The sequence below is a fragment of the Ursus maritimus genome, unplaced genomic scaffold, assembly GCF_017311325.1.
Source record: "Ursus maritimus isolate PB19 unplaced genomic scaffold, ASM1731132v1 scaffold_7, whole genome shotgun sequence".
Classification (NCBI taxonomy): domain Eukaryota; kingdom Metazoa; phylum Chordata; class Mammalia; order Carnivora; family Ursidae; genus Ursus; species Ursus maritimus.
Window position 1 is genome coordinate 16,721,209 of NW_024426885.1, and position 16,082 is coordinate 16,737,290.

Below are 16,082 nucleotides of genomic sequence, written 5' to 3' on the forward strand. Positions count from 1 at the left end.
TCACAGCCCTTTCTATCTCTGGTCTAAAGGACATGAAGGAATACTCGTTATTTGGAGGCTTAGAACCTATGATCGCTCAGAGGATTTTTAAAGAAATCCAAAACCCTGACACTTGGAATCTTTAAAGAAGCTTACAAGGGAAATGACTAGAGTGCGATAATTTTTAAATTTTTACTTCCAGTTACAATGCACTTAGGCACATTTATTTCTACAAGAGGTTCCTTTAGTAGGATAGTCTGTTTTCCAAAGAACAGCTGGTGAATTCTGAGAATGGTAGGGAGGATGCTTATTGATTCTTGATTCACGATCTGCACTTAAATTTTGTACATTTGGTATATTTTAGATGGCAGGAAACCAGGGACAGCTCTAATAAACTGGCCCTAGTTTTCTTAATGAAAGAAGATACTCTACTTGCTTTGATTTTGTTGACGAATTAATAAATGGTAGTCCATCGCATACAGTTTTATAAGTTAATTAACTCTTTATGTGAAGAATTTCAGCTTCCAAAGTGATTGACTTACTGCTCTATTAGTGTTCCAGCTTCAAAAGAGACATGAATTATATTTTGTGTGGAGGTCAAGTCAGTGGGGTCAACTCTTACCCTGTTTTCCCATTTTTCCACTGCCATAAAAAACTTTAGAAGGAAAGCAAACTGAGCAGGTTAGGAATTAAGCAACCACATTTTAATCAATAAATATGAACATCTGTGTGTTAACCAATTATTAGGCCGAATAAAACTGTCAAGAATTCAAAAGGTAACCTTGAAAACAAAGTGCAAAAATCTTTGCCATAAACCTTTCCCCCATAGAGAATTAGTGGTAACAAAAAATTTACTCAGAATAAGGATTGGAATAATCTAAAAAGTTCCAGGTAGATTTCAAAGCTAAAAAAGATTATTTTGCACATAGTGGGTGATACGGAGATTATCTGACAACTCAATGAATAAATGATTGAAGGGAGGAAATGTTCAACATCAGGGAATAAGATTACTTACATTCACATTACGGGCCATTCTGATATCCATTTCTTATTCCTGCCCTACCTCACTAGGCTTTGCTGTGGTCTGTGTTTGCAGTATATCACATTTCCCAGGGCCCTTGTCAGCTGGCTTCTAGGTAAGGTGCGGGGAGGAAGACTCGAGGGAAGGAGAGATGAAGCCCGGGTATCTCTCCACATCTGACCCAGCTGGTCTTGCCCCATCTAAGCAGGGGCTTTGTCTCTGCCATGGCTCCAATTCCCACAATCCCTTGGTGGTCCCGGCCCTCATCAGGCAGCCCCCATCACGCTGCCGGCTCCTGTGGGCCCAGCTTCTGGATTAAGGGGGGCACACTTTTTCATAGTCCTAGGTGGTCACAGATTCCTTTTATTTGGCTTCTCTTTTATCATCTTTGTTGGTCAATTTCCTCTATTAAATTCCTTCTACTGAAATATCTAGAATGGTTTCTGTCTTCTATCAGACAGATATATTAGAATCATTAACATTTTTTCCCCTTTAACTTATCTGGGAAGTTTTGCACGAGAATCTGTCCTAAGCCAATGAAAAATCACTCAAATCACACTCAATACCCACTTTCTGCAATACGGGTGAATACAGGCTACTTTTTTTCAAGCACTGGAACCCTCTTGGCCAGGTGGACCCTGTCTGCCATGTCACCACCAATCATGGTGGACACAGCCAAGAATCTGAGGAGGTTGTTTCTGTTGTATGTACTGAGTGGGACAACAAGGAGAAAAATACAAACAGAAAATTTGTCTTAAGAAGAAATTACAAAGCCATCAAATGGATAACATTGTAAAAAAAGAAAGAAAGAAAGAAAGAAAGAAGAAAGTCTCCAAAAACATAAGAATGTAAGACAGCACCAGAAAGTTTCTTTCCTGTTGAATCAATAAATGTTCTTGAATTAAAAATCCTTTAGAATTTCTGGGTATTTCAAGAGCATAAAAAAAAAAAAAAAAAAAAGACTCATCAACAAATGATCCATTGATTTTTCAGCTCAGATGCATCCCTGAAATGGTTATTTTTTCAGAAGTAGAGTTCCTTGGTAAGCATGGAGACCACACACGGGATTTGCTTCTTCTCGTGGAAGTGGGGGTCATCAGACTGGGACTCGAAGTGCCTGGCCACCCTGTTGTTCACCCTGGTGAGGATATGCAAGATCTCCAGGCTCTTGCCATGCTCATTCAGGATGGAGCACAGGGCCTGCACAAACCAGGACCCGCTTCCTGGGCTCCTCCATGAGTAATAGCCTTCAACAAGACAGAAAGGAGAAGATCAGATTCGCTGCCCCACGCGCCACTAGGAAGGGGCTCTTGGTGTATGAAGCCTGCTTTTCTGAAATTATCTTACTCTCTCTGCATGCAAGATCCCTGTGAAAATTATGCTGTGTGCTCAGAGAACAAACATCTTAGGTTCTAGAAGGCTGCGTGAAGATGCCCAGCACAAGTGTTCCTGCACGGATACATATCAAATACCTAAGTGTGTAGGAGACAAATGGGCACATGGAGCTTTCCAAAGGAGATTCTGGAGAAGCACTCTGGAACTCTTCCCTTTGTAGGGAGAGCTACTTTCTAATCCAAGCCTCAAGAGGGGAATTTGCAGGAGAGTAGAGGCAGAGATTCGAGGTTGCTGGCTTTGAAGCTGGAGGCAGGGGACCACAAGCCAGGGAATTCTAACATGCTGGAAAAAGCAAGGATGTGGATATCCCCCCTAGAGCCTCCAGAATGTTCCTTCTGGGTCACCCTGTCAACCCATTTGGATCTCTGACCTCCAGAACTATTAGATAATATGCTTGTAGGTCTGAAGCCACTACGTTTCGGGGAATTTATCACTGCAGCAACAGGAAACGCATACAGCCCCAAGCCTGCAATTTGAAGGTAGAATGGCATGGTCCGGTTCACAGGCAATGGATTTCATACCTGGAACTGTAGAATAGGCGAAGAGAAAGTCAGCTTCAACGGGGATCTTATATCTAGGACTGGCATCTGTGTCATTGATTGGCCCCGAGTCGGCCTGGACCCCATCATCGAGCTCTGTCCCCCGGCAAGCCTAAGTACCAAAGCAGAGATCACTCCGTGGAGTCGGGAATAGGAACATGTGAGCTCTTCACTGCTGCGTCCCAGTGCCTAGGGCTGTACTCGGCCCGCACTAGCGGCTCAACAAGAATTTGATATATACATACATAATGAACAAAGCTTGTGTGAAATTAGCAAGCACAGCCAATAAAAATATTGCAGTGTCTTAAAGAAATCCTCACAACCAGTGATCTGATGCAAATACAGATGCCAAGCATGGAGGGGTAGAAAAACAAAACCTAAATCTGCAAACCCCAGCTGAAACAGCGCATACATCTGTAAAAGTGCTAGAACCGTCATGTCTAGACTCTGTCATGTCTCTGTCATCTTTTTCCTTTTTCAACGGTACTTTGAAAAGGGATTACCTGAATGAAGAAGAGTTTGGGTTTCTCTAGAAGGCTTCTGCATCTATCCCCCCTAAAATGGGCGGTCAAGTCCTTTATTGCTGTCACGCCATCTGTTCCGTAAATTAAATTTTCTTCTCCGTGGCTTAGCAAGATGCAGGCGAAGCAAGCAGAATTTCTGTGGTCCTCTTCAGAGGCTGCAAGCAAGTGGTTTGAGGATGGAAAGGTTAAGACATAAGTCCCCTGGGACTTCCAGAGGGGCCTCCCTCCCAGCCTGGCAGTGGCCACTGCCTGTCAGACAGGAGGAGGAGCAGGGGGAGGAGCAGCTCTCTGGAGAGAAGGAAGGCCAGTGGAGAGAAGTTAGAGACAGGGGGAATTCTAGAATTCTCTCACAGTCTGAGACCTAGATGGGGCTGCCTCGGGAGGAGGGGTGCCCCCCGTGTGGGAAGGGTTCAGGAGGCTGCTGGGGGCGCTGAAGGGCATGGCCCTGCTGTTTGTTAGGTCTGCGACACCGGGCAAGTTATGTCGCCATTTTGTGTCGCCATTTTGTGCCTTGCCTTAGTTCCCGTATCTGTAAAATCTGTTTAAAACATAAACCTCTAAAATGTAGGGAGATTATTATTCTCTATCTGCCACCAGGGAAAAGTTGACACTTCAACCCCACACTGGACAGAAAGCCACAGACTTGCTCCTTCCCTGTGAATTAGCTTTTTGAAATTGAGACTGTTCTGTAGATACCAAACCTATTACTTGCTGTCCTAGGAGCTGATTTCATTTTTTAGGGAGAAACTGAAGTTTCCTGAAAGGCCTCTGCCTGGGCCGGAGTAAGGACAGGCTCCCCGGGCTGCAATCGCTGTGTGCCACTGCGGCGCCCTCCCAAAAGGGCTGGCTCGCTGCCCCTGCCCGGAGCAGGGGGGAGGCAGGGGGAGAAGGTGGGCACGCACCTTGCTTCAGCAGATCTTGCATCTTGGCACAAGAACAGTCATTATGGACAACCACATCAAAACCCAGGTTTCTGAAGCACTTGAAAAGGGCCTCGGCATCTTTGTCCGTTCCGTTTCGGACGCCCATACCTGCAGGAATGAAGGCCACGATGAGCGATCCCTGGCTGAGTGCTGCCGGCCAGCAGCATCTGGTTGGGTGCTAAGTGCAGCCTTGCTGGCTCCGGTGTCAATGCTCCTAAGGTCACAGTTTAAATGAGCAACTGAGAGAAGAAGCAAACTCAAAGGAGAAGGTTGTTCAGCCTGGCCACAGAAGGTGAGCCTCGTCACGGCAACTCTCTGCCTCAGTCACGACCTAAGAGCTCCCCTCCATTCTTAGCCCTTTGGTCCAAGTCCCCCATCAGCGAATGAATGTGGTGGGACCTCAGACTCGAAGCTCCCGATGTCCCTCGTGCCTGCCTCCTGAGCACGAAAGCAGCACTGGGTGGGGGGCTCTTGCCCAGCAGACGGGCACGGCCCTTCTCTAATCAAAGTCTGATATAAGCTAAAGACAACAGAAGGGGACAGGAAAGGTCAGCCCAGGCCCACAGCACTGACCTGTCTTTTTGTCGAAGTTCTTGTTGTTTATTATGATGCATTTGCCCACCTTCTCAAAATTCATGTTATACTGGTATATAGGCACTTGGTCCTGGGCGGTCTTGGTTGATTTCCCCGTGTCATTTTTCTTCTTCTTACTGGGGAAACAGAAAGCCAGTCAGGGGCAGTGGAAGATGTGTGGACAGGAATGGCCTCCTGATTCTACTGCTAGCATGGAAGGGGTGCCCAAGGAGGCTGTAATCGCTGTAAGAAAAGGCCCGAGATGAGCAGATGGCTCTATTCAATTGTCCTATTTAAAATGAACAGGATCTCCTACCCTGTTTCATCAGATGCCAGAGAGATGCACACTAAAACTGTGCCGTGATACCCAGACACACCCACCAGCATGGCTACGGTGCGCCGGTGACCCCGCATAGGGCACCCGCAAGTTGTCACTCGTAGCTGCTGGGAACCTACTTTGTACTTCCATTGTGGAAAACTGGCAGAATCTACCCAAACTGAATTTAAACACATCTTTTTTTTTTTTTTTAAAGATTTTATTTATTTATTCGACAGAGATAGAGACAGCCAGTGAGAGAGGGAACACAAGCAGGGGGAGTGGGAGAGGAAGAAGCAGGCTCATAGCAGAGGAGCTTGATGTGGGGCTCGATCCCAGAACGCCGGGATCACGCCCTGAGCCGAAGGCAGACGCTTAATCGCTGTGCCACCCAGGCGCCCCGAATTTAAACACATCTTAAACATGAAACTCCACTCCCGGAATACACCCCAGAGTAGAGCAAACACGTCTGCAAAAAAGGACAGATGTATGCATGTGCACAGCAGTGCTGTTCAGCAACAGCCCCGAGCAGCAAAGAATCCAAATGTCCGTTTACAGTGCAGTGAATAAACCACTGAATATGCATATAAGGAAATACTATATAACAATGAGAATGAACAAAGCATGACAACACAAAGCCAATCTCACAATGACAGTATCACAATGATACTCAGAACACGAATACCTGAGGTTAGAAGTAGTTCCATTAAAAAGGGGGGGAAAGGAGCAGTGATTTAAAAAAGAAAGTAGTCGCCTTCCAGTCTCCTGACACTGTCTGTCCAACTTACCAAAAGTCTGGCAGGGAGGCTGGAACATGCAGCATCATTGAGAGGACACAGAAAAAAATGTCAAGTGTGAGTGGAAAGCAGCCACGCTGGTCATTCGTGGGAATGAAACTCCACGACAGAAAAGGTTTTTATCTGTTCTGAAAAATTGCTGAATCCCCGATACCTAGAACAATGCCTGGCATATAAGTTGCTCCTTAAATATTTTTTTATAAACTACAGACCAATATCCCTTATGAATATAGATGTATTTTTTTAAGAGAGAGAGAGACAGCATGCAAATGAGTAGGAGCAGAGGAAGAAGGAGAGAATCTTTTTTTTTTTTTTAAGATTTTATTTATTTATTTGACAGAGAGAGCCCGAGAGCACAAGTGGGAGGAATGGCAGAGGGAGAGGGAGAAGCAGGCTCCCCACTAATCAGGGAACCTGATATGTGACTTGATCCCAGGATCCCTGGGATCATGACCTGAGCCAAAGGCAGATGCTCAACCGACTGAGCCACCCAGGCACCCCAAGAAGTAGAGAATCTTAAGCAGACTCCATGCTCAGCGTGGAGCCTGATACAGGGTTTAATTTCATGACCCTGAGATTATGACCTGAGCCGAAATCAAGAGTTGGATGCCCAACTGATTGAGCCACCCAGGCGCCTTTAGATGCAAAAATTCTTAAGAAAATATTAGCAAACCAAATCTGGCAGTCTCTGAGTAGGATTATTCACCATCACCAAGTGTGATTGATTCTAGGAATTCAAGGTTAGTTAACATCCAATTAATGTAATCCATCATATTAAAAGACAAAGATAAAGGACAAAACGCACATAATCAGCTCCATTGATGCAAAAAAAAGCAAACGACAAAATCCAATACACCTGTTACAATAAAAACGCTAAATACACTAGGGTTACAATGGGACTAACTCAACCTGAAAAGGGCATCTATGAAAAATTCACAGACAATATCATACTTAATGAGAAGAGACTGAATGCTTTCCCCCTAAGGTCGAAAACAAGTCAAACATGCCCACTCTTTTCCGCTTCTGTTAAATACTGTATGAGGGGCTCTAGTCAAAAAGATGTGTTCTAGGAGTGAATGCATCCAGTCTTATCCCCTCATTTTACAGATATGGAAACAGGTCCATGGGGGGCAGGGGTTGTTCAAGGTCCGCCAGGTAGGGATGAGCAAAGTGAGACCACCACGTGGGCCTCAGGTGGTATCAGTGTCTCAAGCTGGTGCTCCAGAGCCCCACAACCCAGAGTGTTTGGAAGAAGACTTGTCTGCCACTGTCCCTAAATTCTTGTCAAATGTTGGAAGGAGTAAAGTGAAAATAAAAACTCAGCTTGTTACCTGACAAATGTGGGCCTTGCACCCTGAGTTTCACTGAACCTTGCCTGTTGTAGTTTCTCAGAATCTCTGGAAGGACATGGCCTTTGATGCTGCCCCTCCTACGTGGGTCCGGATTACAGAGTGGCTCTGTGGGTCGAATCTCCGCAGATTGCTTATTGCCGTTTGTCAACAGCAACCCTGCTCTATCCTCCACTTTTATAAGGCCAACTGTCTTCCGTAGTATCATCTGATACATTTAAAAGAGAGATAGCCTTCACCTTCTCCCTACATTTTCTGTCTGGTCTACAGGGGCGATGCCAGCTTTTCTCCAGCACAAATGAGCACTGGGCTGGGACTCAGGCATCTGCCCACGGGACCCTTCGCAAAGCCCTGACCTCCTCTCCTGGAAAACTGAGCCTTCTGTGACCCTCACAGAATGACATGGCCGATTTCATGGGCAGAAAATACTCTTGTGGAGTCCTCTCCCTCTCCTGGGCTTCCATAAGAGCTCAGTGGAGACAAGTATCAGCAAAGCGAGCTTCTGCAGTGTTCAAGGACACGCCATGCATGGGGGTAGGATTTACTTCTGAATTCCCTGTCAATCACCCATTCCGACAGTGCCCTCTGTAAACGTGGAAAATTATCTGTACGTGGTCTTTTGTATGCCCACAAAATCTTCAATCTATGCCTCTAAAGGAGGTTATTACAGGTTGTTACAACAACTAACATTGGTCAGGGCTTACAAGGGACCAGGACCTTGTTAAAATTCTCCCTGCATTTTTTCATTGCCTCTTGACAAGTCTTTAGCTAACTGAAGGCCACTCAAAGACCCTAATAAGACCAGTATTAAGACTAACAGGCTGGAGGTCTTTAAGAGATAAAGCTCTACTTCTATCTTCTGCAATATGAATTATTCTGAAACAAATTGTACAACAAACCACCAAGTAAGAAACACACTGTGATTTTTTTTAAAGCTGCCATTAGTCCATCCACAATGATGAGCAAAACAAAACCAGTGACCATCTTTTGTAAGAAAAACAGGCTTGGTTATAAGTTACATGAAAAAAAAAAAGGTCTCCATTTCTATTAGAATAGATTTGGGAAGTAAACTTTTTTTTAAAGGACTACAAAAGGGCAATAAAGATATACACCCTTTAAAGAAAATACTTTCTATGGTTACAAAAAGTACCTTAAAATTGAATATGAAATGTGATTCTTATCCCTGGTAAATATTTCAAAAGGGAGGGAATTCCCTTACCTAGCCTGCTCCTAACTTGAACTCTCATTTTTCAAAATGAAATAAAATATCTGCTTCCTCTTTCTGGATTTGAGTCAGTCAATAGTTATTTCTCCTTCTAACTGAAACAGATTTTGCTAAACCCAGGTCCTCCCAGACCAGGGATACGTGTTAGAGAGCAGTCAATTCCATCCCCCTGACTTTGCCTTCCTAAGAGGCACAGACCTTGGGAAAACTCCGTCTGTAGCTTGACTTTGGGGAAGCTACCCTGTGATCAAGTTAAAGCACGCAACTGGAGAGACAAACCAAAGGAAGAAGTGATTATCAAGATGCAGAAGGCACCAGGAAGAAAAGAGAAAAAGTGGACCGAAGTCCACGGCATAATAGATACATTCTGCTAGACTCAGAGCCCAACGGATCCTACTTGTTGTGAGGCTTCCAGGCACCCTCTCCTTGGGATTAGCGCCCTTTCCATTCCACTTTCCCTTCAAGACCCCAGTGAGAGCAGTGCCTTCACTTCCATTTAGCTAATTCTGGCTGCAAGGCTGCTGCAGAGACAGTAAGCACAGCCTCACACTTAGGAAGAGACAGGAGTTCTCAGAAGCGACTGTTTCAGGGTAGACCCTGGTAGCTGCTTCTGCACGCACACGGGGCAGGGGTCTTGCCTGCGTATTTCTCTTGTGCGGACACCTAATGCTATCTGGAAACACTGGTGGACTGGCGAGTCTGCTCTTCTCCCCTCTGCCGCTCCTACTTCCAACTGTTAACTTTAAGAGCATGCCTCAGTTGAAGACCTGGCGGGCAGACAGGAGTGTCTCCAGCTGGCCACTCCCACCAGGACCTGCAGGGCAGGTACAAAGATTCAGTTCAGTCTCTGCTTCCTGGTTGAACCATGAAGGGGAGGGTCTTTAGTCCAAATAACACAGTACTGCAAGCATGAGGAAGTTCTCTGTGCCCTGATGGTGGGAGGATTTCCAGTACGTAGGTTAAGCATGAAAGAAAACAGAGGGGGCAGAACCATGAGAACAGTATACTACCCTTTGGGGAAAAATGAGGGAAAAATACCGTATCTTTATGTCTGCTTGTATTTGCATAGACTCTTAAAAGGTGATGTAATGGATAAGCCCATTAATTCTAGGGCTGGACGGCTGATCTTTGAAACCTGGCTCTACCATGCAGCTGAGTGACCACGGGCAAGTTACTTAACCTCTCTATGCTTCGCTTCCTACTTTGTAAAAAGGACAAAATTACACCATCTGCCTCACAGCTTGTGAACAGTTGATTTTCACAAAGCCTTTAGAACAGTGTGTGGACTTCAGTTGATCGTACATAAATGTTATTATTATTACTAATGGTATTTGTTGTATATCATAGAGTGGTCACCTGTGTGATGGGGGCCAGGGGCAAGGAGAGCAGGAAGGAGGAAGAGTTTGACTGTATCTCTTTTTTAGTACATGCGAATAAGTTATTCAAAAGGTTAAAATACAAATTATTTAGTAATTAAAAATCATCTGCTGCAAATGGATTTCATTATTTGGCCCATTTTGAAGATTTCTGGACTCATACTTTTTTGTGCTACTTGTTGAAAGGGCTCCTGAGAGACCCCATGATTCTGTGTCTCACTGTGATTTTACACGGGATTTTATTTCCTAGCTTTTTGAGCTTCTTTCTCCTCTCTGTGTCAATAACAATGGCAGTCATAAATACATAAGTACCATCTTGGAACACTCACTGCCTTGTACACATGACCTCATAAGGTCTTTACAACAACTCTGTAGGGCACTGGCCCTACCTCATAGGAAAAGATGACATTAGTTTGTCCGAGAACACAATGCCAAACAGGGGTGAAGGCCCAGACTCACTCACAGGTCTGACACCAAGTCCCCTATTCCATCATTTCTTACTTCTGTTAAAATCCAGATGCCCAGGCCTCACCCTAGACTTAGAGAATCAGAGCCAGGCCTGGGTGTTTTCCTGGAGATGCTCACACCCTCTGATGTGCGAGGGCCTCAGCACTCGCCTGTCTTACCACCACTTGGGCCCTCTTTTCTTTTCTTTTTTTAAGATTTTATTTGTTTATTTGATAGAGAGAGAGACTGAGCGAGCACAAGTGGGGGGAGGGGAGGCGCCGAGGGAGAAGGAAAAGCAGACTCCCTGCTGAGCAGGGAGCCCAATGCAGGTTTCCATCCCAGGACCCTGAGATCATGACCTGAGCAAAGGCGGACGCTTAACTGACTGAGCCACCCGGGCGCCCTGCATGGGCCCTCTTGACTCTAAACTTTCACTGCTGACCCCCGTGCAGGGCAGAAGAGCCAGCTCGCCCTCTCCTGTCAAACATCACTTCCCATGTGGGCGCAGCCTTTGGGACCCTTGGCTCTCGGCCAGAAGGTCGAACTAGATACACTTCGGGAAGCGTGGCCTATGGAAGGTGCCCCTTGGCAGCAGCGAGACTGTCTGTCGGGGTCCTGTGTGTGATTTACAACTTCCCGAGAAACCTGCAAGGTCTGCTAGGGGTGCCAGGCAAACAGAACGGGAGGCTGAAATTACTTTAACAACACAACCAAAACGCTTCCAGGAAATGCCACTCCTCTTCTGCCTTGTTTGCACAGTGTTTGGAGAGTCCCCTGCACGGCCTTGGTGGCGCAGTCACTCAGTCGGGGGAGGGAAGCTTTGCAATCCCAGTACCAGCCGCTCATAAAGAGTTACTGTCTGTTTGGAAATCAATCGCCAAAGCCAAGCAGATCCTCAGATAAACAACTGCTATTGGACAGGAGCAAGGGCCTCAAGGGCTCCGAAGAGACTGTGCTCATTAATTGGCCACTGTGGAAAGATGCCAACAGTCCACGGCACAGCAGGTTTGCCCGGGGCTGGGGAACGAGAAGGGTACTAAGAAGCTTTCAGAGATCCAGATTAGACATTTCTTCAGCTGGTGATCCTCTCCCAGAGATAAGATCTTCTAGAAGTGGCCATTCTTGTCGTCCTAAGTTCCTATGACTTTTCTGCAGAAGATTCAGGAACACGTGTGCATGGCTATGGCACAGACCCCAAAAGGGAGGGCACGTGGACCTTCTTTCAGGACGAGGTCAATGGAAGCCAGCCTTTCTCCTGAATCTGATGAGCGGTGCAAAAGGGTGGAGGAGCCACTTCCCATCGCCCTACGTCACCAGCGACAAGTATCGTTAATGTTTGCGTCGTGCTTTATGTATTACGAAGCCCGTTCATAATCATTATTCCGTTTATTCTGCAAAGTATAGATGAGAGGCATGGAAAGACACAGCAAATGAAAGCTGGCCATGGTATTTTTTTAAGTCAGATTCTAGTATTTCCCGTTCTACCTGCTCCCCCCACACTCACCCCTTCTCCTCTGCCTCTGCTAATTCTCTGCTGATAAACCCAGCTTTTATCTTGACCTTTTTCACTTTCTGAAAACTTTGGCCGAGATTACAATGCTGAGAAGAAACACAGGATTCTTGTTTTGAAACTTGCTATTAAGTGCAAGGCTCATGATAAACCAGAACAGTGAATTAAAAGTTCCAAATCCTCTTAAAAGATCCTGTGTTTCACAACTGGCTACAGATTTTCAAAAATAAATCTGGCTGTGAGATTACTGTTCTTAGGGCCAGATAAGCAAGACTGCACTAACCAGGACAGCCTGGCAGAACGACTTAGCAAGTGTTCGTAAGTGTGCACTAAAATGCGACGGTTTCCTACAATGCTTCTTAACCATCTTTCTGATTTCTCCTGTTGTCTTTCCTCACCAGTATGAGCAAGGACCCAGACATATGTAGATAAGCTCAAATCTCTGCTAGGAACACAGATCATGACAGCACTGATTATCAGGAAGAAACTAGATGATCCTAACTTCTTAGGTTGGAGACTCATTTTTTTGGAACCTCAAATTCCACAGCGCGAGGCCAACTTAGTCATTCCAACAAAGTCAGGAGGCAAAAAATTACAACCAAGCTCTGATGGTTATTTATATAAAAAGACATCCTTGAAGAGCCTACAGCAACTCATACCAGAAAACATTCCAGAATAAAGGACTCTGCCTCCTTTACGAAGAAGTAAAAAACCTCAGAAAGTGCACAATGAATTTTTACAATCCACTCGGGGTGTGAGTATAATTTTCCCCATCACCAGAGTGGATAAATACAGGTTTTATCCTCTTACAGATCCCCTACGCTGCTCGAAATGTGAATTATACCTTTCTATATTTGGAAGGGGATAGAAACATGCAAACCTGCTACTGTTTATTTTCTAAAGCGTCTCCATGAATAGGATCCCCAGAAGCTCTATCTGTTTGCAGACATTCATCAGCAGGAAAGTAAACACACCACCAGGCACACATTTCCCCAGGGCTGTTTCATTCGGAACTAGAGCTCTGGTTTTCGTAGCTGCTTTGTCTAAATATTTTTGGGATGATTCATTCATGGTTTCAACATTTGAACGGCGGGTATCCCCGACAGTCCTGACATACCAAGGCACAGAGCGAGGCAGAGAGGAAAGGAAAGAGTGAAGGTGGTACCTCGTGTCTCCATCCGAAAGCACCCCCCTGTGCATCAGAACTAGGCTTCGCCCGGCAACTATGGGCAGTGAGTTTCCTTCTTCTCTGTAATAATAAAAACTCAACATGCTCAGGGCTCAGCAGGGGACAGCAGACTGGCACAGCCTGCCCGGCCCTGAAGGCCCGTGACTGAATCAGCAGTGAGCTGCACGCTGGAGTTTTCCATAGGACCATTCACACTGGGGCTGGGAAAGTCACACTGGCCTCCCCCTTCTCTGCTGACCGGCAGAAATGCCCAGGCTCCACACCGCTGCTTCCTCCCCACCCTGGGACAGCTCCCTAGAGAAAAAGTGACTTTCTAGGAGCACGGGATCCAAAGGGGGGGGGATAAAAAACCCCAAACGTCCACAAAGATGCAGCCGGCAGCACCATTTTTAAGAGTGAAAACACGGAAACAGGGGAATGGCTAAGCAAGAGACTGAGTGTCAGTGGCATAAAATACCACACAGCTATTTAAAGTGATGAGCGTGCAGATGGGAGGTGACCCACCAAAGTGCCAGTCTACAGAAGGTGGCAGAACAGCACGGATAGAAATGGCAAAATATGTAAAATTATATGTACATAAATGAACAAAAATAGGAGGTGACTTGGTGGGGAATCAGAGTTCAATTCTTTAGGTTATTTTTCTCCTTATAAAGGCACTCAAGATACTAATACAAATAATAAAACAAAAGACTACAAAGGCAGACCAACTACCCTAATTTTCAAATGAGGCAGATAAACCTTTTCCAATGGTCTTGCATAAAGTGAGTGATCCAGGAGTGTCTACGCCTTCTCATCTCACCCCTCCAAACGCAATGAGGAAAATGTGAACACATAAAAACGAAACACTTATGGAGCAAACAGTGCAACGATGCTTTTCTCAGTTTCCTGGTTCAAGGTCATGGCCAATGGAAGCCGTGAGGCTGACCATGGAGACCTGCAGTGCCTGCTAGCCCTGGGCAAACCGAACCATTTGCCGTCCTCAGGTCTGTGAACAAAGGGAAAACTGTCTCTATACATTCTTTTCTGAAGCTCGAATTTGCACACATACACCTATTTTGGGAAACAAAGTTGGTTTAAAATAGGCTAGGGAGAAAAAGAGTCCTTCCCCCAAACTTATTCACATGCACGTTTCCCTCCTCCCCCCTGAACAACGAAACAGAGGCCTCTGACAATAAAAATTGATAAAAGGGGTGCCTGCGTGGCTCAGTCGGTGAAGCAGCCGACTCTTGATTTCAGCTCAGGTCATGATCTCAGGATTCTGGGATCGAGCCCCACGTCGGGCTCCGCATGGCGTGTGGAGCCTGCTTCAGGCTCTCTCTCCTTTTCTCTTTGCCCCTCTGACCCTGCCCATGCACGAGTTCTCTGTCTTTAAAAAAAAAAAAAAAAATGAAAGGAAAATAAATTTTGATGAAAGACTAAAGAAATCAACCAGGGGAAATCAAGGACAGAATTCAATGGCCTAAAACTGATGTATGATGTCTTCAGGATCCAGAACTTAGAATGGCTAACAGGACTCAGCCCGCATTCTGACACACTCACTGCATTTATCTTTGCCACCTTCAGAGGAACGGCAGACTCTTCATCACAGAAGTGTGCCAGACAGAACACCCCGAGCTCCAGCAAGTTCGGGGTTTGAATGTGCAAGGCCACACTGTGCATCTCTTACTTGTGACCGTGTGTGCCCTGGAGAAACAAGAGGCCTTAGATTCACAGTACTTCTCTTTCTTTCTTTTCTCTCTTTTCTTCCTTCCTTCCTTCCTTTCAGATTTTATTTATTTATTTTGGGGGGGGAGGGGCAAAGGGAGAGGGAGAGAGAGACTCTCAAGCAGAGTCTCTGCTGAGCATGGAGCCTGACTGGGGATCCATCTCATGACCCTGAGATCATGACCTGAGTGGAAACCAAGAGTTCAATGCTTAACGCACTGAGCCACCCAGACACCCCCTGTAGTACTTCTCTAACTAGACTTACTTCTAGAATAGGGTTTTAACATTTTTATTACTATGAAAACCTGATCATTTACTTGCCTTCTTCGTTTTTCTTTTAACCCTCCAGCTCACTTTTTCCCTTCTAGGAGGCCAATAACCTAAAATAACAAGGAATTCTGCATGTGTGGAGTGTCAAAGTTTCTAGATCCTGTGACCAGAGTTTTGGAGGTGTGGCTCTCTGCTCCTGGAATGGGCACTTGGCTCTCTTTATCACAGAGCCCATCGCCAGCCCTGTTGGAACGCTGTCCATCCCTCAGCTGAAGTGAAGCAGAAAGGGGAGCAATTTCGATGAAGAATTAAATTTGCTGACCCACTTGGGTAGGAGAGAAAAACTGTCCTGCTGGTGGATTAATGTGGTTGAAAGGCTCCACGCCACGACAGTCGGAACTGGCCCTTGATATAAGGGGTGGAGTACTGGACCCCAAGTTAGACCTGGGTCTTGGGCCTGGTCTTGCTGGGTGACTGTGGGTAAAGAAAGCACTTTACCTGTCTGGTCTTCACTGTGCCATCAGAGGAGGGAATTGGGACACACCACGTTTTCAGGAGTCTTCCAGTTTTAACATTACAATGGGAGGATTTCCTCCCCCTCAGGAAGGATGTATGGTTTCCTCACCGGATGATTCAGCAAGCCGACAGTTTATTCAAGTCTCAGAAACAATCCCATGGACAGGTGTTCATATCTCTATTATGCAGAGGAGAAAACCGAGGCTCAAAAAAGTCAAAGGACTAGCTAGTCCCTCAACCAGTGATTGGGAGGCCAGGACCAGAACCTGGGATGTTCGCCTCCATGCCACCCCTGCTGTCATTTTAAGTGGTGTCACTGCTTCAAATACAGCATGGAACCTTTAGTACTGTTCACATACACATTTGGGAGACAGGCATTCGGTCTTCTATAGCCTGAATTCGAAGACTTCCTCTATGGAAAAGCCAACT

At 45.8% G+C, this 16,082-nt stretch overlaps 1 protein-coding gene across 2 annotated transcripts in view; it reads right to left on the reverse strand.

Annotated features, from left to right (window-relative positions):
* Positions 1 to 661: 661 nt before the first annotated feature.
* The window catches only part of CASP7 (caspase 7), a 31,395-nt gene continuing 15,974 nt past the window's right edge, over positions 662 to 16,082 (reverse strand). For both annotated transcript variants that reach the window (XM_040624173.1, XM_040624174.1), the window contains exons 3-7: positions 4,955 to 5,091; positions 4,361 to 4,489; positions 3,438 to 3,613; positions 2,917 to 3,046; positions 662 to 2,247 (exon numbers count right to left, since the gene is read on the reverse strand). In XM_040624173.1, the coding sequence (XP_040480107.1) occupies positions 2,024 to 2,247; positions 2,917 to 3,046; positions 3,438 to 3,613; positions 4,361 to 4,489; positions 4,955 to 5,091 (796 nt within the window). In that variant the 3' untranslated portion in view covers positions 662 to 2,023. The remainder of the gene's footprint in view (positions 2,248 to 2,916; positions 3,047 to 3,437; positions 3,614 to 4,360; positions 4,490 to 4,954; positions 5,092 to 16,082) is intronic.